At 34.8% G+C, this 23,070-nt stretch overlaps 2 protein-coding genes across 5 annotated transcripts in view; one reads left to right on the top strand and one right to left on the bottom strand.

Annotated features, from left to right (window-relative positions):
• LOC128988683 (RING-box protein 2) overlaps window positions 1-23,070 on the bottom strand; it is a 103,468-nt gene that overhangs the window by 56,036 nt on the left and 24,362 nt on the right. The window lies entirely within an intron of this gene.
• Window positions 1-23,070, top strand: part of LOC128988682 (facilitated trehalose transporter Tret1-2 homolog) — a 63,363-nt gene that overhangs the window by 19,743 nt on the left and 20,550 nt on the right. Inside the window, exon 1 of one of the 3 annotated variants that reach the window (XM_054410209.1) lies at window positions 12,263-12,361. The exons of 1 other annotated variant lie outside the window; for it this stretch is intronic. In XM_054410209.1, the coding sequence (XP_054266184.1) occupies window positions 12,278-12,361 (84 nt within the window). In that variant the 5' untranslated portion in view covers window positions 12,263-12,277. Of the gene's footprint in view, window positions 1-12,262; window positions 12,362-16,776; window positions 16,923-23,070 lie in introns of those variants that run through there. One more of the 3 variants, XM_054410210.1, reaches the window with a different exon arrangement.

Below are 23,070 nucleotides of genomic sequence, written 5' to 3' on the forward strand. Positions count from 1 at the left end.
ATATACAGGTTACTATTCATAATTACCACCCTAATTTGTTTAATAAAAAATTAAATCCAAATGTTAATTATCAATCGAATCCATCATAAGAGAGAATTTTTGCATTATTAATCAATTAAATTGTATCCGTTAAAAAACAACAAATATATGGAAAACTGTTTTTATTATCCAAAGAATTATCAAAACTTCAAAGTTGGAATTAATATTAAGTATTACATGTACGATGATGCTTACTTCTACGATAAATAAGCTGCTATGTGATGCTTTAGTGACGTTTAACAGTCGGCAACAACATCTGAACAATCAGATTGTTTGTCTCACATCTATTCACCAAGTTCAATATCACGGCCAACAGATTGAAAAGGCGCAATAGCATTCTGTATAAGAACAGTGGGCAATGTATGTAAATATCAATCTTCGCAAAGAACCAAACTAACAAAAATACTATATTCAACTGAAGAGGCGTGTTTTAAATATTTGCTGATAAACGAAGGTTAGTTATCTATTTATCATAAATCTCTGGAGTACAAAATTGAAACTTCAAAATTTTAAAACTAAGATAATATACTTGTTTAGGCCTTTTAGAGATTGGAATTTGAAAATCCCAAGTATGATATACAGGGTGTTTAAAAAATGTGCGGGCATATTTTACCTAGTGATTCCTTGGGTCAAAAAAAGAGAAAATCAAGAATATTTTTTTTTCCAAAATCACTTCGTTAACTAGATATCCGCCATTTTGTATTTTTTTATATTTTTTTTATCTTTTAATATTTTCTACTGATCCTTATGAAACTTGGTACGTATATTAAGGTAGAAGAGACCCGTGTTAGAAAAAGATTCATCTTGATGCAACCTAAAGTTTAAAAATGGCGGCCATTTAAAGATTTTAAACATAAATTACTCAAAAATATCTATTATGAAAAAAAATTCAAGAACACTTTTATTTTGCATTGTTAATTATCTATCAAACGATACCAAGTTCAAAAAGATCTAATAAGAAATAGCTGAAATATTATGATTTTTAGTTGTAAAATGGGGCAAACCTGACTAGCAAATCCTACCCAATTCGCACCTAAAAATCGTATTATTTCTTATTTGATCTTTTTGAACTTGGTATCATTTGATAGGGAATTGAAAAGTCTAAATAAAAGTGTTCTTGACATATTTTCATAAAACCAGCCGTTTTTGAAAAAAATAAGTTTTTTTAAAATTAAAATGACCGCCATTTTGAAATTTTGTGTTGAATCAAGACGATTTTTTTTACATGGGTCTTTCTACCTTAACATACATGCCAAGTTTCATAAAGATCAGTTGTAAAAGTCTAAAGATAAAAATGCTTATGTAAAAAATACAAAATAGCTGATATCTGGGTAACGAAGCGATTTTGAAAAAAAAAATGTTATTCCGGTTTTTCTCTTTATTTTTACCCAAGAAATCAGTAGGTAAAATATGTCCGCACCTTTTTTGAACACTCTATATAAATACCACGTTATCCTTGCTATCAAGTTTACAAGTATAGGATACCAAGTTTGCCATACTTCGCACTTCGCAGGGTTCACTGACTGATCTAAACTTTCACAAGACTTAATAGATCTGGATCTCCTTGGCTTGATTGTACTTCCTGTCAACAGATTAAACAAGTCTTCATTTATCACAAGTCAAATAAGAAGTGTGTCGGCCAACATATTGATTATAAGCTCCCTAGATGGAATGATATTGTGAGAGTATATTAGTTTTAAACACATGTTTTCAGATGGTGAATATAGTCCCCTTTTGGTTGGTGGGTTTTGGTCCCTTTAAAACCATATAGGGTTGCGGTAACAGAATGTACATTGATTGCCAATCTCACGAAATCTGCGAAGAGAGTCGAGTACAGAGTTCTTCTAGATATTTTTACCTACTCATACTCATTGAGTTTTTTTTATTAGATTTGATACTAATTCTGTTTGTACTGTCACTTTTATGGCCCTAGATGGATGGGTACCATTCTTATACGAATACTCCCGCCACATCAAACCTGCAGACTGCGAATTTCGATTTGACCGATTGGATTTGAATTAAAATTGATCCTGAACCATATTCCCTTTAACAAGATTAGATTTAAAGATTACCTTCGATTTCCGCTACGGGGAAGGGTGGGTAGTAGTGTCTTCAATAGTTTAGGATGAAATCAATAAATTTGCGGAATTTTGATCAAAATATAACCATAAAAACAACTTCTAAAGTTTTTCTTTTTCATGATAATAATAGGTTTAAATATACGGTTTTTGTAATTTTCTCCGTAACCTTAAATTGAACAACAATGTTTCATGTACGAATTTGTTTGTTTTTTGGACCACACTATGATTGTACATAATTCGATTTAGACCTTTCCCTGTTTTAAGTAAAAATGTTAAAAATACATTTCTTTTACAATTTCAAAACCCAATAAAACCCCGTTTATATTGTCCGATCTTGCTGATTCGCGAACTTAATCAAGTTTATTCGGCTCTACGTATACCAAATTTAATCGAAATCGGACCAAAATTACTTGAGTTATCAAGCGAAGTTCAAGTCTTTCCCAGTAACCTGAGGTATTAGCTTTTTTCCCTATAGAGAAATTCACTGAAACATAAACCATCCACATAAAACTACAACTCCATAAAACTAGTATGATTTACAAAAAAATAGCTGCATGACGATCGGTTTTGGCTGACAACTGGACATTAGACCTTCCAAAACCAACGTAAACAATGCCATAAACTATCACACTTGATGTGGTAAGAATAGCATTTATGGCAACTATGACTCGTGATTCGCTAGTTGCTTCTTCATAAACGCGGTAAATTGCAACAATTCACTATTGGCGGAGCTTTGTTCCAAGGTAAAATCTTTCCACTAAATCAATCTTAGTGGGAATTTTGCGCCTTAAATCTTGGCTCTTGAAGTTGTATCTCTTAATTTTAACTTGGCAGAACTTGGGATATTTTACCTACCATCGATGTATATAGTCTGTGTCTAACTAAATAGACTAAATATACTATATGTGATGTTGGGTAAACGAGAAAATATTAAGCTGGGTAGTTTATCTTATTTAAAATCGTGTAACAATACTGTATTGGGTGGAGAATCTACTGAGGTTACCCTATGGCAAGAATTAGTTTGAGCTACGATTATTTGATGAATAGGGACAATAAGGTGCATAACGATAAGAGAACCATAAAAGTTTTATATCCGAATAAAAGAAATTTGATATTCCCTTTAATAGTAACATACATCTTACCAAATATTTTGGAATCGAAAACAGCTAAGACAGCTTAAGAATAAATTGTTGATCAAGTTTGTAATTGATGCATAACCATCAAGGTGTTACAGTTTACATGACATTGATTTTTTCACGTTAAAAATATAAAAAAAATCCCCACTTCCCTTATTCTTAACTCTAAAGCATTAGGCCTACCCATTTGTCTTTATATAAGACTGTAGTACTTTTGTACGCTAGATCGATACTTGAAAGAGTTGCACAGTATTAACATGTCGCAAAATAGTTTATGGCTGAGTTAAGAGGTAACGCGAAATCCATTTGAGTCGTTATCATCTTTGATAACATAATTACAAGATAAAGATTATATTTAGTAACACTATCAGTTCATTAACCGTCGAACTTTAGTAATCTATAGTTAGCTAAACAGTCCACTACCTTGATCTAGTATACAGAGGTGTTTGGTAAAGAAGACAATTACCCCTTTTATCGTAGAAAATTCATGATTTACATGATTTATTTTAACTGACGATCATAGCAGTACAGTAAAAGATCTGTCAACATAATAGTAGATCCGTTTTATATAATCTCTATACTAAAACATTACTACATACTGTACCTATATGAGTACACATACTACGAGTATGTACCTAAAATCTTAAAATGAATCAATGTTCATATTAAATTAAGGTACTTTGGTATACATACTTTGGTACATACCTTTAGTACTTTGGGTACTTTTACCAACCACACCGATAAATCAACTTACAAATAACATTTTTATTAGTTTGAAACCCCACTCTTTGGTTAGGTTAGGTTGTGTCTTAAGGGACATGCCTTAGTCACTAACAAGACTACAAGGTCGCACCACTCATCCTACACTCATCCTTCGCTCATATTTGGGTTAAAATACGCATTTATAGGGGCGTCCCCATGTTAAATAATTGATATAATTGAGTTAGGTTAGGTTATAATTATTAGGTTTGGTTGGTATAACACCAGAGTAACTAAATTAAAAGGTTCAAGCAAATTATGATAGTAAAAATTAAATCTAACCTGCACTTATTTATCGGTACCCCCTTAAAACTACAGAAAACATAAACCTTATCCATCTATTTATTAGTCATGAACATTCATATAACCATTATTCATAGCGTTGTCAAAAGTATCCTCTTAAACCCGAGAGTGTGTATTGTAAATAGTCTGCCTTTATTGTGTCAATTGTTATGAGTTAATTATAATTAATTTAATTGTTACAACTCCACTGGAATGAGGATTATAATAAGCTGAACTGTTATATGAACGGAAACTGAGGTTAAATCCCCTCAGGAGACAACATTTGAAAGTTTCTTTAAAAAAAAAAACTGCAAAAGTTTCAAGTCAAGGACTATGATAAGAAACTAAACAACAAGTTATATCATGAGAACAAAGCTGGCGCAAGATACTTGCCTACTCAGAATATGGGAGATGAGAAATGGAAAACACAGATAAACAAATATGGAAAAATGAGAGTATGGCTGGAATGGATTGGAATAGAGAAGAAATAGATTCCATTTTGTAAAAAAGATAATGTTAAAGGGAGAGGAAACACCACTTTAAAAACCTACTCACATTATACGCAGAATCGTTTGATACTAAACAATTCACAAAGTTTAAATGTTTAAAACACAATTTTAACTCAAAAACTACCTACCTCTAGCAGATTAAACTGGCAGACTGACAGATATTGCTCAATACTAGCCATACACGGTTCAATATTTTGAAGATTATGCAATATTTTTTGTATTCACTCAATCTGTTGCACAATCTGATTTTCACCTTCAATATAGCCATGTTCAATAACAATATTCTGCAATAATATTGACCGTGTATGGGGGGCCCTTCGACCGCCAAAAAGGTACAAAAGAAAATTTAGAAACCCCAAAGAAAGTCAGATGTATGGTAAATATGTAGTCTGCCTTAATAATCTGAGCCAATTGTTATTAGTTAAATCAATTGACTAATGTTTATGTTTTATGTTTAGTTCTGGTTGTAATTAACTTACCATTCTCTCTCAATACTTATATTAATTATTCAGTTTCTTACTGTTAAGTGATTTACATATACAAGTGAACGCTTATGGTATACAAATAGACAAACACATAAGAAGATCCTGCTACCTACTACAACCTGAAAGTGCACATCGATCAATGAAAGTGTCGGATGTCAATATCTAATCTAGTTGGATGGTGAATGTTATGTTAACACTTATGGTAACACTTGTATTATAACTGAATGGCAAATTACAGTAAAGTTAAGTGGCAGGAAATTACTAATCCATTTAGCCATCTGGTGTTTAAGTATTTTGAGATAAGGCTAAACAAGAAACGTCTTTCAAAGATAAGAGAAAATTCAACTAGTTAAATTTTCCTTGTACAATGTGTATTAATAGCAATGATATCATTGATAACGAAAAAGATTCGCGAAAGAGGTGAAAAGATATGTGAAGTCACTACTTTTATCACAAATATGGCTTCGTGATTAAAAACTGTAACTATAATATAGGAATAGGATAAGACATAGGAATGATAGGTTTGAGGATGTTTGAGGATCCTTTTTTTATGTAAAAAGTATGCACAGTAGTAGTACATTGATATATTTTATCCAAGCAACTATAACCACTGTAAGAATTGCAATCAACTACTTACATTTACGTTTTTTTATTACTGTTCAAGTAACATATTAAAACGTATAAAAGATTCTTGTTTAAGGGTTTATTAATAACGTGTTTTAATTATATAATCAGACTAAAACAGGTACTAGTATACTACTTTATAATATTCCTCAATTACTATGCAGTAATTTCATCTCCTTGGGTTTTAATCATCAGTCTACCTTGTCCTACATGTATTTAGTTGTACAAAAACAAATTTAATGACGTTTAGAATTTTTTCGTTGGTTTCGTAATATTGGATTCTTTATTTTAGGCACGCACGTTTGTTGGATTCTCAAATTTAAATCACGATACTGTATGTCTGGCATTGAGTAATGCTTTTTATTCATGATAATGAACACGTTACCACCACACAAGGGTCCGCCATTCAAGGCGAAGACGACTCCTTATAAAACCCCAATGAAAAGGGACAGCTAAGTCCAGATTCAAACTAGCCAATCGATAGTCAAGCCGGTTGATGACCAACATATTATTTCAACATATAACCTCAACATTTTCAATACCAAACAGAGTAAAATCAATGCTGAGAGTTTATATATGGCTGGATGTGTTCTCGATGCGCTTAGATTTGTTTAACTATACTACAATTTAGCTAAACCATTGCTCGTGGCAAATACAAGTGATTTCAGGTTAGAACTTATAAAACATAATTTAAGTAAAATACTCAAAGTACCTCATTTACTATATAAATATTGTTACTACGTTATAAAAATGAGAAAATGAGTCCTTTTTGATAGTTTCTACGCCGTCGGCATTTTAAGCGGAATAAACTAAAAGGAAGGTGGGCTGAAATTTTGCGAATTCGCCGAGAATCGAATTTCTCGCTCCGAAGACCAAGGAGCTAACCTCTAGGCATCACACCCTATTTTATCTTACGTATGTTCTTTGTACATCTGCGCATGAAACGAAGACTGGTGACATTTTTGTCAATCACATCCATTCCAAGATGGCGCCGGAGGCAAGTTCACGACCCGGAAGATCACTATCGTCAACACATAACATGTCTCAGATTAGTCTGTCGCCTCGGTCAATTGCCGCAGAACACCCGGTGTCTGATGACGTCAAGGACATCTGCCCCTGGCCTTGGCCAATCAGCAATCAGCTTGCCGAGGGTGTGTCCTCAGCGGCGCGCTCCCATTGGCCGAGCTGCATCAGCAGTTCGCACAAAGCTTTCCGCACTTGCGAAACACCTGTTTGCCTCTGGGGAATGTCGCGTACGTGCAAATCTGCAGACAGGTTGTTGCGTCAGTTTTTTAACGTACTTGTTGTACTCGATTTAGAACTTGTGGTTGGTTCCACGGTCTACTGAAAGACGATACCAATGGGAAATTTTTAATTTATATCGGTTCACAGTAGTTGAAATTGATAAGCAAGGAATACTTGAACATAAAAACCATCAAATAAGGTGATCGCAAGTGCGATTATGCGAGTAGACTCGTAAAATAGACTGTTACGCAATTTTCCTGAAGACAACGGCGCGGCGCCGAGATGTCGCGACGCAACAGAGTGTGTGAGTGACAGATTGTGCGCATGCTCTGTCACTGCGCAGCTTGTACTTGTCCCCGCGCATCACCGTCATGCGCGATAGTAGAGGTCGCGACGCAACAGAGTGTGTGAGTGACAGATTGTGCGCACGCTCTGTCACTGCGCAGCTTGTACTTGTCCCCGCGCATCACCGTCATGCGCGGTAGTAGAGGTCGCGACGCAACAGAGTGTGTGAGTGACAGATTGTGCGCATGCTCTGTCACTGCGCAGCTTGTACTTGTCCCCGCGCATCACCGTCATGCGCGATAGTAGAGGTCGCGACGCAACAGAGTGTGTGAGTGACAGATTGTGCGCACGCTCTGTCACTGCGCAGCTTGTACTTGTCCCCGCGCATCACCGTCATGCGCGATAGTAGAGGTCGCGACGCAACAGAGTGTGTGAGTGACAGATTGTGCGCACGCTCTGTCACTGCGCAGCTTGTACTTGTCCCCGCGCATCACCGTCATGCGCGGTAGTAGAGGTCGCGACGCAACAGAGTGTGTGAGTGACAGATTGTGCGCATGCTCTGTCACTGCGCAGCTTGTACTTGTCCCCGCGCATCACCGTCATGCGCGATAGTAGAGGTCGCGACGCAACAGAGTGTGTGAGTGACAGATTGTGCGCATGCTCTGTCACTGCGCAGCTTGTACTTGTCCCCGCGCATCACCGTCATGCGCGATAGTAGAGGTCGCGACGCAACAGAGTGTGTGAGTGACAGATTGTGCGCACGCTCTGTCACTGCGCAGCTTGTACTTGTCCCCGCGCATCACCGTCATGCGCGATAGTAGAGGTCGCGACGCAACAGAGTGTGTGAGTGACAGATTGTGCGCACGCTCTGTCACTGCGCAGCTTGTACTTGTCACCGCGCATCGCCGTCATGCGCGATAGTAGAGGTCGCGACGCAACAGAGTGTGTGAGTGACAGATTGTGCGCATGCTCTGTCACTGCGCAGCTTGTACTTGTCCCCGCGCATCACCGTCATGCGCGGTAGTAGAGGTCGCGACGCAACAGAGTGTGTGAGTGACAGATTGTGCGCACGCTCTGTCACTGCGCAGCTTGTACTTGTCACCGCGCATCGCCGTCATGCGCGATAGTAGAGGTCGCGACGCAACAGAGTGTGTGAGTGACAGATTGTGCGCACGCTCTGTCACTGCGCAGCTTGTACTTGTCACCGCGCATCGCCGTCATGCGCGATAGTAGAGGTCGCGACGCAACAGAGTGTGTGAGTGACAGATTGTGCGCACGCTCTGTCACTGCGCAGCTTGTACTTGTCACCGCGCATCGCCGTCATGCGCGATAGTAGAGGTCGCGACGCAACAGAGTGTGTGAGTGACAGATTGTGCGCACGCTCTGTCACTGCGCAGCTTGTACTTGTCACCGCGCATCGCCGTCATGCGCGATAGTAGAGGTCGCGACGCAACAGAGTGTGTGAGTGACAGATTGTGCGCACGCTCTGTCACTGCGCAGCTTGTACTTGTCACCGCGCATCGCCGTCATGCGCGATAGTAGAGGTCGCGACGCAACAGAGTGTGTGAGTGACAGATTGTGCGCATGCTCTGTCACTGCGCAGCTTGTACTTGTCACTGCGCATCGCCGTCATGCGCGATAGTAGAGGTCGCGGCGCGTGTTGATTTGCATTTTCAATGTCCGGGTTGACCTCTAGATTGGGGAAACGCAATTTGGCCTGCAGGAATGTGCATATAGTTGCGCAATTGAACGAAATGTCAAAGGAGATAGAAATAATGACGTCCTTTGAAGACATTAAGTGAAGTCGAAAAGATCTTCGATTGCTGAAAGAATCCTGAGAAATTTCAAGAAAATGGAACTTTGGTTATAATGAAAGAATTTTTAGGATTGATAAAAGGGTGGCTTGGAGTTATAAAATGGAGTTTAGGGAGTTAGTGTAATAAACAAGACGTTTAAAATGGGTCAATTTCGAGTAATAACAGAATTTGTCGGAATATCGAGGAAAATGTGACTTTTGGTCCCGGGCCTTACCATACCACCTTCGGTAATAGTTTGTTTCCTATATGGGAAATTTTCTAAGATAACGATTAGGGATGAAAATAATTTGGATAAATTTCGTGAGTTAGGGAGGAAAAAAATGGATAAACTTCGATTGCTAAAAAGAGTTCAAAGAAATGTCAAGAACTAATTAGATTGAACAATTTGTTGGAGAGATTGACATAGAGGTAGACTTGAGTTGGTCGAAAATGTTAACACACCGTATAATATAACAGAAGCATACCATCGGCAATAACTAAAAAAATTCGGTGGAACTAGTAAGTAACGAATAAAAAATAACTGTGGACCCAGGTCATAGGACTACATTGATTAAACCCAAAATCTATACTTAACTTGCACTTATTACCTTGATTTAGAATGCATCATCTTTTTTCAATAAAATGTTTATAATTGAATTGAGAAAGAATAACTAGAATTGTCTCACATGGTTCCTCAGTAAGTGTTGTGATGAAGTAAGTCTATGTGTTTGATGAGAGTCTCCAAGTAATAATGGAGTTCTTATCATACTATTGATATGAAACTTATTATCATTACTTTACTCACATTTATCATGGAGGAGGAAACTGCACGCTGCATCTATGTCGACGATATTGATTCGAGATTCGACTAATATTCAACTCTATAGGAACACGTCTGTATCTATAAATTTCGCAGAAGCTTTGGTTCTCCCATTATTCGTGAATATCTAAAATATATTTACACAAAGAATATTTTTAAATTCCATAGAGTTTGTTCTAAATCTGCACAACACATAAATAGCACAATTTTGTATTTAAGTAATGAGTGTTTTTACTAATAATGACCTGAATAGTTTTGTAACTAGTGCAGAAGGATCAAATGTATGCAACATTTTTGCTTAGGTTTTGTCACGGCAGAATTGTGCAATGATCGATTGATCTAAGCTAGGTCAACTAGGATTAGGTCTACTCGAATAATTTGTTTATCGGAAAAGTAAATAGTTTTTTTTCACTAACCAAAATATTTCTGCTAATAGTATGGCTACTGGTTAGTTAGTTTGCATGGATTTGGAATAAATCTATGAAACTTTTTTGTGTAAAAGAATATTGGTAAAATCTGAACCAATTATTGTTGTTATGATTTGATCCGTCGTAAACAAACATACAGTAAATGTCATTATAAGAGATTGAGCCAAAATGCAAAATCAACTTAGATACAGACGTATTTATTCTATTTCCTTCCGCACTCCTTCCCTATATACGTGTTTACGAACTAAATACTCTTGACACCTACGCATTTCAAGTAGAATTTTATCGGGAATCCTTCAGGAACCAGGCCATTGCCGGTAGTAAATGTGAAGAATGTAGACGCATCGCAAAAACTATTGATCGCCATAAAATCTACATCGTAAGTAAAATTTGTCCTCAAACGCAAATGCAAAGACCTCTAGATCCTGTGATTTCACCTCAGAATATTCTTTTTTATAGGCAACCCTCACATTTATATTGGAATCCTTCAAACAAGATTTTAACATTGGAAGATTGCTAAATCGACGAGTTGATGAGTCGATGACAACATTTTTCAAATGTTAAGAATTAAATTGGTAAATTATTTTCTCTGATTTTATTCAAACACATTTATATAATAAAGCATTTTAAGTTTGATTAATCACAAATCGCCTCCAACTATAGATTTTTGTCAAATATTTGTTACCCTTACTAACGACGGGTAACGAATATAAGACGGGGTGTCGAATATATTTCAAGATGTTTCTTTAACAAGAAATCGAGATGAGTTTAAACTAAGTTATGTGGTTATTGTTAAATATAAAACTGTAACAAACACGGTCATAAAATCAAATATTTATAGTACAGTATACCTTTTACGTTTTCTGCATAGTCTTACATCCATGCGCTAATATTATGACGTCAGTGTTATGACCTAGAACTATAACTTGTTAGTCTTTTTTGAGTCAATATTTATTGTTACTAGGCATTCTTTGTTTTGTTATGCTTTGTGAATTATCGCTTTTTTCAACTCTGACTGTCAGCAAGTTGTTGATAATTCATATTTACTGGCATGTATCTTAGGGGGAATAAATAGATAAATAAAGTCAAAAGTATAAATTACTAGTTAAACGATGGTTAAATTTTTTAATCTAATACGCCTGTCAACGCTACGTTACTGGGAATTGGATAATACAGTAGAAATAATAAGTGTAAACAAAATATTTTTATCAAACACACATAGTGAATTTTTTTTTTTTTTAGTAAAAAATTAAAAGATTGCAGCTGGAGAATGTATGTGGAGCCTGAATTAAATTATAAAAATACAGAAATCACCTAACTTCAAAGGAACCCGAGATAAAATACTAATTCCGATTCAATTTAACTGCAGTTTTGGTAAATAACATTTAACAACCGAGTTGGTGTGTTAAAAAAAGCTAAGTGCCGTAATTGCGCCATAACCACCTAGATTGTTTCGCTAAACATCTAAAAATAGAAATGACCTGTCATTTACACCTTGACATTTAGATTTCTCCAAACGGTCGTTAAACTTGTAGGCAAATTAGCATGTTTTTTCCAAGGACGTATTGGCGCCATAAATTACACTTGGTCAAAACATCTGATGCAACAGCTGTAAGAAACGGCAGCCAGCTGACGGGGGGCTCGGCTGTGACGTCATGACACACCTCCCATCATGCAACAGTCGACCAATCAGGAGCTGCGACGTCACGGCGCAAAGAACATAACCTAAACTCACCTGTTCGCTTCTTATCAATTGGATTATTATCAACGGTGGCGGACAACTCGGCAATGTTTCGGGATTTGATCAAGTCGCGAAGTAGGTTTCTGAGTATTGTGTTTGAAAATGCAGAGGACACTAAAGGAGACGAGACGGTAAGAGTGTTAAATTATTACACAATTTAAAATTATTGAAATTAAAATTTGTAAAATTATACTTAGCCTTTTGTAACTTTACATGGGTTTTAGAGTGTTAGTTAATTATACATTATAAATTGCCACAATTTGAAATTATTCGTGTTAAAAATAATTAAAGATAGTACTGTAATATCTAATTTATTTGTTGTTTTACGTTGTTCGCTGAATTTTTAAACTTTTTTCATAAGACTATAAGGGTAAATTCAGAACATAATTAATAGTTTAATAGAAATATTACGAATAATTTTAGTTTTTAAAAATTAAAAAAAATAATATAACGTCACCAATCTATTAAATTGAAATGCATAATTTTGGCGAAAATGTTATGGTAAAAGTCAGACAGGTTCAAATAACCGATTTCCGTAAATTTGTTAAATTTAATATTCCGGAAAACGGGGTAAAATTTCAAATTATAATAATAAAATCTCCATTAAAGTAAATTTTTAAGTAGCGCCTACAGTATTTTTATTGCTAAAAGTTAATGAGCGTATATACCGACAAATACTAAGTACTTTATACGTACAATTATTCTTGAAACAAATAATCATAGTTTCTCATTTAAATGTGTGTCGGTTCTGACAAATGAATACATTTGTGTCACTGATAAATGTAATTAAAATTACAGATAATTTTGGAAAAAATTATTTTTTTAGATAATGTAAAATATTGAGTAAGCTACTCCCAAAACGTTGTCTTATCATCTTGCAATAATACAGTACATAGCTTGTATAGATGTTAACTACACTTCAATCATGTACATACTGTATCTGATTATACACTGTATGCATTACAGCGGTGAATTAGCACTTAGCCGAGTTTGTTCAAATGTTCAGCTTCTGCTCGTGACTCGTTAGCGCATTTCAACTATCGCGTTACACATTTGCATCCAGTGCGCCATTTTTTGACGTAAATTTTACTATTTTTTGTCCAAACAAGTGGCATTTCATTATGAAGGAATCACAAACACTTTTAAGGGAAAGCGATTCAAAATCCTTAGATTTTGTGAATATGCCGTGAATCGAACCAGTTACACCCTCATTGAAGTCCGACTTTTACGCTGAATTTTCGTACTTGAAAACATATCAATTTAATGGAAAATATACACAACAATGAAATATGAGTTCAATTCTTACTGTGTAATCTCTAATCAACTCAAATATATCATTTGATGTTCTTTGATTCGATTTAAAAGTGGCACGCTAATTAGTAGTCGTATTTTATAAACTGTTTTAACCTCTTTTCTGGGATGGTTGAAGAAATCATTTATGGCTAAGGTTTACTACTATTGAATGTGAAATTCAGTTGACTTGGCGCTTTTATCTACATTTCAATGCATCAAAACGAAAAAAAATAATATTTTCAGATACACAAGTGCTACGATATCGAATAAATAAAATAGGCCTAGTCGAAATAGTTTCATCAGTAGTATAATTCCACGACGTTACTCATAATTGTATGTGTAATTGAAATGATGAAGCAAAAATACTGAAGTAATAATAAACTGAGTTCCAAAATTTGTAAAAATAGTTTTAGAAGCTTTCTACACCCAACAAATCACTGATCAACCTAAATATAATGGGAGGCACCAAAGAACTTCCAGACAGAATAGATTGTCGTTGTGATTTGCAATATAATTTAATTATAATTGCAACATTTGGATTCATAATAATAATTAGTTTAATTGTTTAAAAATTTAAATTGATTGAACTGTGAAAACCTGTTTTTGCGATTGCGCCAACTTTCGTAATACTTCACAATGCAATGCACTCATGGTTTTCAAAATTATAACCAAATCCTACGACAAAAACTGTACTATTTTTGAAACCAGGTTTAAATAAATACATTCAATACAAATTATTAGAGGTGGTTTATTTAAAAGGGTTTTGAAACGCGCTCAGGCCGTATAGTACTGTTTACAAAATTCCTACATTAGAGCCAATCCACAGGTGACAGAAGGGTTGGGATCTAGATTCTAGAACTTTCCACGTTTTTGTGCTTCTGTCTGTGGGCGTACTGCGTAGGGCAGGGGGATAGGGGTTTAAAACGCAGTATTCATAAAAAACATAGATGTGGGGGTTATTTGTGATATCGGTTGTCGCATCTTTGAAAGAAAGGCGATAAAAAATTTAATATGTATCCATGTAAATTTTCAATAACTGGAAAAAGTATGTAAAACAATTATTACGTCGTTTATTTGCTTAAAATGTATTCACCCGTTAAAATTTAATAATTTATTTTTATAAATGTATTTACACATTTCTGTCACTACCTTAGACTTAGTATATGGCAATATCTCAATTCATTTTATCACTCGAGACCAACACCCAAACTTATAAGTGAGTTTTCGAAAACATAGTGTAAAAAAAATACGAAGTGATTTATAGAAAATCTACAATTAAACTGAAAACACGCACTCTGGTCTTTGTTAAAGTCATGTTTTGTTACATAATATTTTCATAAATCTTATTCTACAATACTTTTAAATGATGATAAAATTCGTAGAATTTGACAATTTTTAATTTTACATGAAACCTGTGGCGTTTTATAGCTAGTGGAGTTTTTATTTATATCAATGCACTTTAAAAATGACGTCACGCACAGAATCACAACGATGATAAAAATATCATGCGATATGAAAATCTACTATTCATATCCGTATTTCTGACATCCTTTTTTTTTATAGAAAAACTGTTGAAATGGAAAATCTAGACTTAATACTACGTAATATCAAAATATTACACAAAGACCTTTTTTATACCAAACACATTTAGAATTTTTATGTATCCCAACGTAAATTACCTACAAAAAAATTTATTAAATATTACGTAAAGACTAAAAACGAAAAATTATTCACACCCAAAACAACCAGTTTACAAGGTAAACCTTTTAAACGATTGCACATTGAATGGGATTCCCATCGAGAACTTGATGACCTATCGCTTATTTCACCCAAGCGGCTTTTTAGACTTTGAAAGGAAAAGTACCAAGTTAGATAAGGCCCGGACCGGTTCGTGTCCGTGTATAGAGGCTATATATAGTACGCTTCTTGAGTGAATTAATCAAACTTTGCAAAACCGGCATCTGTCCGCCTGTCCGGCGATGTGGGACGTTCGCAAGCCGGCCGGCTTTTTGGCGGCCAACCCTCAAGGATATCCAGTCAAAGCTGAAAACATCAATCAGCTGTTTGCCACAGTTGGTGGTACAGTAGTAAACAAATCAATACACGATTTTTAACACGAATAAAAAAACATGTCTTGAAGATAGTTTCTAGCTACAAGCACTTTCAAGTAAAGAGTATACAATATTTACTTCACAGGTTTTCTCGAAAGTACCAGTATCTGATTTTTACTCGCATTTTCCACTTGGTTTTCAGCGTTTCCTATTAGTATATTCTTATTTTTGTATACTATATTTTTTTACTAACAACATTAGTTTAAAGAAGACTAACAGTTTATTACAGTGTTCTTGTAATAAACTAAATTTTACTACCGGTAGCGTTATACGAATTTTTTACCTCTTTTCTAATACTGTAACCAATTTCATAATTAAAGGACGAGATTGTCGTTCAAAGCTATAATCCGTTTATTTTAACGACTTAAATACGACTTGTCCTAAAATTTACATGCAGTTTTCTGACTGTTTTTCTAGAAGTACACAAGTTTTCTGACTAGTTTAGTAGAACTAGTTTTCTGTAACATAGAGAAAACGTAGTTTTCAAATAAGACAGTTAATTAAACTCAGATCTTGTATTCAACTTTACTTTCGGAAATTTAAAAATTTGAATATTTCGAAATGGTTACATATTTTTTACGATTGATGTCTTCTTTCTCATCTTTCTATCTGAATGAAATATTTTTCAAATCTACAACTGTCCCGAGGGCAACAAACAAAAGTATTAACAGCGAAGACAACAAACAGATGTTAACTCTTGTCACGATCAATCATAAATAGCGCCACACCGCTATGTTTGTCTTCAGATCAACAATATCACACACAAGCGTACGAATACATTAACCCCTAAAGCCATAGAGTAAAATATTAAATGTAACTAAGTAAAACTAACTTGTATGTCTTAAAAAAAATTCACTTCACACCCACAAAAAGCACAACAAAAATTGTTCATCCCTTATTTCAAAAACATCTGACACGATTTATAGCTCACTGTTTTTGCTGTTACTATCCCAACCCGCGTTCGACTAACAAGTTTTGGCGAAACCCAAACTAACCCGCGTTCGGGGAAGCACTTCCCGCAGGTTTTTTACCAAAGAGTCGCAATTGTGGCGTAAATCTGACTGGAGCCTTCCAGCGATGTTTTCAGCTCAGGTAGTAGAGTCCACCTGTATATATATAGTGCGGGCAGCGTCGGCGCGTCAGTAGGCAAGTCAACTGTGGTTGAGTGTCAACGTCTCACTGGACAATCCGTTTTATCTATTTTATCTCCGCGCCTTATCTATTTATCAACATGTTTCGCTGGTGGGGAAAAGAAGAATCTCAAGGCTACGATGGCAATCTTGGATTTGTAAGTTGACTAAATTTTTAAACCTTAACCTCCTTTAGTAAATTAAGAAGTGGTGCGGAAATATTACTTCTGTTTGAAAATTGGATTTTAAAATATTTTAATGGATCGTTTATATGAAATTAGTAGTCAAAGAAGTGTGAAATTTGTACAATTTATACATTTGCTTCATATTTTTTACAAAGGCATACAGACAAGACACAGAATAATAAGCAGGCTACTTACAATATAGGCCATATAGTTGACCATATAGGCTATTCTCACCACATAAAATAATATGCACTATAATACACCCCATCCAATCTAGTTCTCATATTTAATAAGTAAAACCTCGATAAAGTTACATTTATACACACAATGTTTTTTCTATTGTTGTAATTTTGGTGGTATTAGTCCATAATTTTAAATAGGCAGCTATACATTATTTCACACAAGACAGAAACATATATCGATTTTTTATATTCAAAGATATCTCAACAAGCGACATAGTCTACCCGTGCGTTTGACATCTGAACCGACGACCTTCAACTTCTGATAACAACTTACTATTGTCTTTTCCATTGTTGCCAACCGCAAAGAAAAATAATGTCGGGATTTTAAACTTTAGTTTCTAAACTGTTGATAAAACTGTCACATCTGGCTTACCTGGCTAACAATCCAAATTTAGAATCGAACACTAAAAATATTCCATTCAGTTTGATAATCAATGGGAAGTCCACTTCTGATAAACAAACATCTTTCTAAACATCTGCCATGTGCGGAGTCTGTACCTTTCTAATCCATGAGATTTCATCCAATTCATAATTTCACAATACCGTTTAGTAAATGTAAATTCAACCAAATACTGACAACTTCTGGAACTCATTGTACAACTCATCACAACATAACTCGGTCAAATGCAGCGTTGTTGTGGATTTCGCAACGATGCAGTAAGCATAACCTACTTAGGTTATCTTTAGACTTTGTTTTGTATATTTAGACCTCGCACTATTTAAAGGATTTAATGAGTCTTTAACTGATATTTTCTACATATAACCGCGATAGAGCCGGCTTGGAAATACTTTCCATAGTTACGTAATCTTGTTGAAAACCAAATTTACACAAGAAGTCTTTCTGGGATCTGAGTAATCGAGTCTTAACAACTTTGAACATAGTTAAACCAACTTTTACGAACTATTTAAAATTAATTGTTTTACTTATTTAGACGATAGATGTTTTAACTTAAAATTAAATAATATTGTTTTCATTCGCGGATATTATTGAGAAACGACCGATCATTGTTCAGATACAACGCGACCCAACACAGTTTGCATTCTATTTTTAAAATCCGCGAAGTTTGGAGTGTGAAAGCGTGTTCGCGTCTCTTTCTTTGCGTGTCTATTTATAGACAGCCGGTCGACGAGACTGACACGCGTCTAGAAGGTTCCACGCATGACGCTGACATACCTGCCTACGTCTTCCCTCCAAATCGCGATCAGCTGATGTAGATCACTTTTGGCGGGAAACCCAGGTCAACGAGACTGACAAGCGTCTAGAAGATTCCACGCATGACGCTGACATACCTGCTTACACCTTCCCTCCAAATTGCGATCAGCTGATGCAGATAATCGTCTCCAGGACATCGAAACTAGAGCGTCTAGAAGGTTCCGCGGATTACACGTTAGCACACCTGTTCACATATTTCGTTCAAATTACGATCACCTGGTGTTTATCATCCGCCAAACTGTGATCAGCTGGGTATCACCTATTTGGCGGGAACTACAGGTCGACAAACCCAACTCTCTCCTCGTGACCATTTAGATTTGCAAAGTGGCCAGGCCAGTCACACTGCGTAGAAAACATAAAACCTAAAGCAAAGTGTCTTCAGGTTCCGTAAACCGCGGGAAAATAAGTTTATGTAAATCTCCTGACCTTTAGAGGAATGGTGTAATTAACTAACAAGGGAAGAAGTTTTAAACGATTTTATCGTCAGGCAGTTTTATGAAATTTTATAAATATCTCGTCAGGAACTGGAAACAAGAACAAATACTTGAACTTGCGCGGGAGAACCGAGTCGTCTTTGTATACGGGCAAATTTCAAATAGGTACAACTAAAATGAATGTAAAGACCCATATAAAAAATTATAATAGAAATTTTAGAAAATAAAGTTTAGAATACTGTACAATTAGAAATTTACGATTAATTTTTACTTCAAAAAAATTGGAATTCCAGTTCCATCTTCAAATTCTCTCGCTGACCGTTCTTTCTATTTCTCCTCAAACACATATTGGTTGCCCTTAAAACAGCACAAATTGCTCTAGATCTTAACCAATTAATTACCAATCTGTATGGGTTTTTTTCCATTTTCAGATAGTTTTTCAGCCATAACCCTTAAAAAACATTTTGAATTCATTCCCAAAAATTCCATCAACACTTGTAACAAGAGGAGTAAATGATGCTTGTAGTTGATCACAAGCCTTAGTATACTTTCCTTTTTTTTCATCTTCCGCTTTTTTTATAACTTGTTGATGAGGGATGGCGACATAAGATGGAGCATCAGTGTCAACGACACGAACATCAAACAATGCCTCCATCTGAGTCTCCCATACACCTCTATAATATATATATTTTTTATATACGCCTCTATATAAAAACTAATTTTAAAGTTTTTTGCAAAGAAGCCCAAACAAAGCATGAATATTTTAGTCTGCGAAGATAACCGAGTCCTTAAGTTCAAGGCTGATACTTCAGCAACGCAATAATCTCCCGAAGAACAAGATTTTCAAATGCATTCTAATCGAAAGCCAACCATGTAAAACCAAAATACAAGTTAACGAACAACAACGATCTACACTATAAATAATTCATACAGCAATTTAATTAGCAGTCTATTTAAAGTTTCCAAAGCGAATTCCTTGAAGATGAATCAGGACACCGGTCGGCGGAATTCTGCAGCAAGAACTGATAACTGGAGCGAGAGGTCACCGCACCCCAACGACCTTGACCGTCTCAAGGCCACGCGGAAACCTACTCCAGAACGAACAACAAGTATAGGAGAAAAGCTTATCTATTGTGCAACACAGGCTAGGCTTCCTGGTGACCTTGGACATTCTGGGAAACTAGAAGAAATCACTGACCTTAACTTGAAACTACAGTAGTTACCAACTGGGTCAGGACTTGTGAACATCTTACCTGGAAATAAAAAAAATTGAATTAGAAAAAAATTAAGACCTTAAAACTACAGTTCACAAGTTCACAGTTCACAAGCATGCCCCCGATTGCATGGGGGTATGCTTTCTGATGTAACAAGTGCTATGAGTTTCTATTGGTTACAAAACTAAATATTTGAGTCCTTGCACAACCATTTAGTAACCGATCTATTTCACAATACTGTACAAATTTTATATATTTTCGTAACTTTTACGAAAATTGTTGGATAAAAGATTTACGAGTAGACGGATTGAATTAAATAAATACAAAGATACATCACAGAGAAGTAAGATACTTATCGGTAGATACATCAAAGGAAATTGTAAAATACACGCATAAACTAATGAATCAATACACCGAAGTAAGTGACTCAATAGTATTTTTCTACCTTCCAGCAATAAATATCGGAAATAATCTAAACGTAATGTACAATAACCTTTTTAGTTTTCAGCGGACAGTGAAAATACCCCCGCCGCAGCAAACCTGCAGACTAAGCGAATTTCCATTTGACTGATTAGATTTACACTGAAATGTCTACTTAAAAATATAACATTTATTCCCTATTTAAATAGAATTAGTTTAACAAGTACTTAGGTTTGCTGCATCAGGGAGGGTAAAACTGTTTTGTTTTTTTTTTGTAAAATGTTAATAGTTAGTAAGAAATAAAAACATTTTCCAAATTTGATCAAAATATGTTCATAAACAAGCAAACTACAACAGTTTACTTATTCTCCATAAGAATAACATTGGAATTTTAAATTTACAATTTTTTGGAATTTTCTCCGTAACCATTAGGCATATAATAACGCTTGAATATACTAAATTATTTGTTTTTGTAAGCTCTACAAAATGATTTGGAAAGAAATTGCTAAATTTTATGCTTTTGGGTCAAAAATGGGAAAAACCTATTTTTACCCCATAAAACCCCCCGTAAACCCCCGTTGCCATGGTCCGATCATGCTGGATCGCGAACTCGTTCGAATAAACGTAGGTTTACACGTTTGTACCAAATTTCGTCAAAATCGGATCATTTTTGCTCGAGTTATCGTGCTAACGGACACACACACACACACACATATATATATATATATATATATATATATATATGAATTCAAACGGATGGTGTTTTTGGCCTCTAGGGACCTCAAAACGCGAAAAAAAAATCAGTCCCGCGTCCAGGTCTTACCACGAGTACTACGGTAATAGCACAGACAATATAATACTTTAATGTTAAAGTAAGGTTAAGTAAGTAAGTTAAGGTTAAAGTATTATATTGTCTGTGGTAATAGCTTATTCCCTATATGGGAAATTCGCTAAAAAGAGTTTAATCTTTTCCATAGATAATAGATGGCAAAAAATATCTCCGGGCAATAGATATCTCCGGGCTAAAAATGCTTACAGAGATGGGAAATGCACAAATACAATACAAATTGCCGATAAACTTAATACAAATTTTGAATATAAGTAGGTAAACCCAAGCTACTGTATTTTGCTAATTTTGAACCTGAATGAATTAACATTATTCCAAAAAAATTACAACCAACCTCTTACGTAATAATATTACGTACCAATTGTATTTATTGAATCACACTCCACAACTCAAAGACATTTATGAAAACAGTAATTTAAAAAAAAAACCAAATATTTGGCTAAACGCAGAATAAACAGAATTTGTCAATATACAAATTACTCAATAATACCATAATTTAAAATCGACAGACATTTTTTATACAGATACTCCTACAACTACAGTATAATAAAGCCTGGAAAAAGATGAAGATTTTTCTTATATCTTCGGATTGCAAAAGAAAATAATTTACTTATACATTCAGCCATTGACTTTTATAAAGTGAATGATTCAACGTATTCCAATTGTATATTAAACATTTTAACTGATATATAAAGTAGTACTGTATTTTATTCATCAATTAAGTTTGATAAAAGTTTTAAACTTATTTTCATGTTAACATCATAAATAATTTTATTTAAGGGAAACTTCAAATATAATTTTTATGTCATTTATAGTAAAATCATTAATAATAAAAAAAGAAATACAAAAATATACATTGTTCTACAAATTTACGATCCTACGCTAACGCCTGCATCTCTTGTACCGCAATTCAGATGCACAGCTCATGTGTTTGTGCGTTAGGCATTTGAAGGCGCTTTCATATTCGCAGCACACCGTATCGCAATTTAAACCCAAGTACCATGAAACAAAAAAAAAAATAAAATAATACAATTTAAGCAAATGAAAAATAGAGATTAATCTAGAGGTAATAATGTGAATTAAAGCAAAAAACATTAAATTTGAAATGTTGAACAAAATGTTTCGAAGTTAATTAAAAGTTACAATCTTAATTAAGATGAATTATTTAATTTACGTCTATTCCCTCGATGCTACCCCCTGTCTCCCCCTACAAACCCCAACCGCTGATTGTCCTTTATTTCCTCAGTAGCTTCAGCTTTGACTTGACGCTCGAATCAGGGGAAATTTCTGCATGAAATAGCAAAATCGTGTGCAAATTACATTAGCTATAGTTACGTAGACCATAATCAACTTGAATTGACTCCCTAATTAATGAGTAGGCCTATTTATAACTCTGCAAATGTTACATAATGTAGTACTTGTATATTTGATTACAAGTTGATATAGGCCTAAACGAAAAATGTTTTAATTATAATTTGTGAGGATGCACAATAAGTTAAAAAACACATATTCTTTTAAATCCCTGAGAAATACATTAGGATTTAACATTTTGTATCTCGCCATACCCTAAACAAATTATAAATGTTTTGAGAATTTTAATTTTTAATTTAAAAAGCTAACAAAAAAGCACTTGAGGTGAAGCACAGGCAATTAACTGTTTAAAAAATATTTTAATTGCTGATTAAGTTTTTAAATAACCATATAATGAAAATAAAAATAAAATGAGCATATTCCTCTCGTTTAGTTATTAG

Source organism: Macrosteles quadrilineatus, unplaced genomic scaffold, assembly GCF_028750875.1.
Source record: "Macrosteles quadrilineatus isolate MER2022 unplaced genomic scaffold, UCM_ALF_1.0 Scaffold_3__2_contigs__length_128488019, whole genome shotgun sequence".
Lineage (NCBI taxonomy): Eukaryota > Metazoa > Arthropoda > Insecta > Hemiptera > Cicadellidae > Macrosteles > Macrosteles quadrilineatus.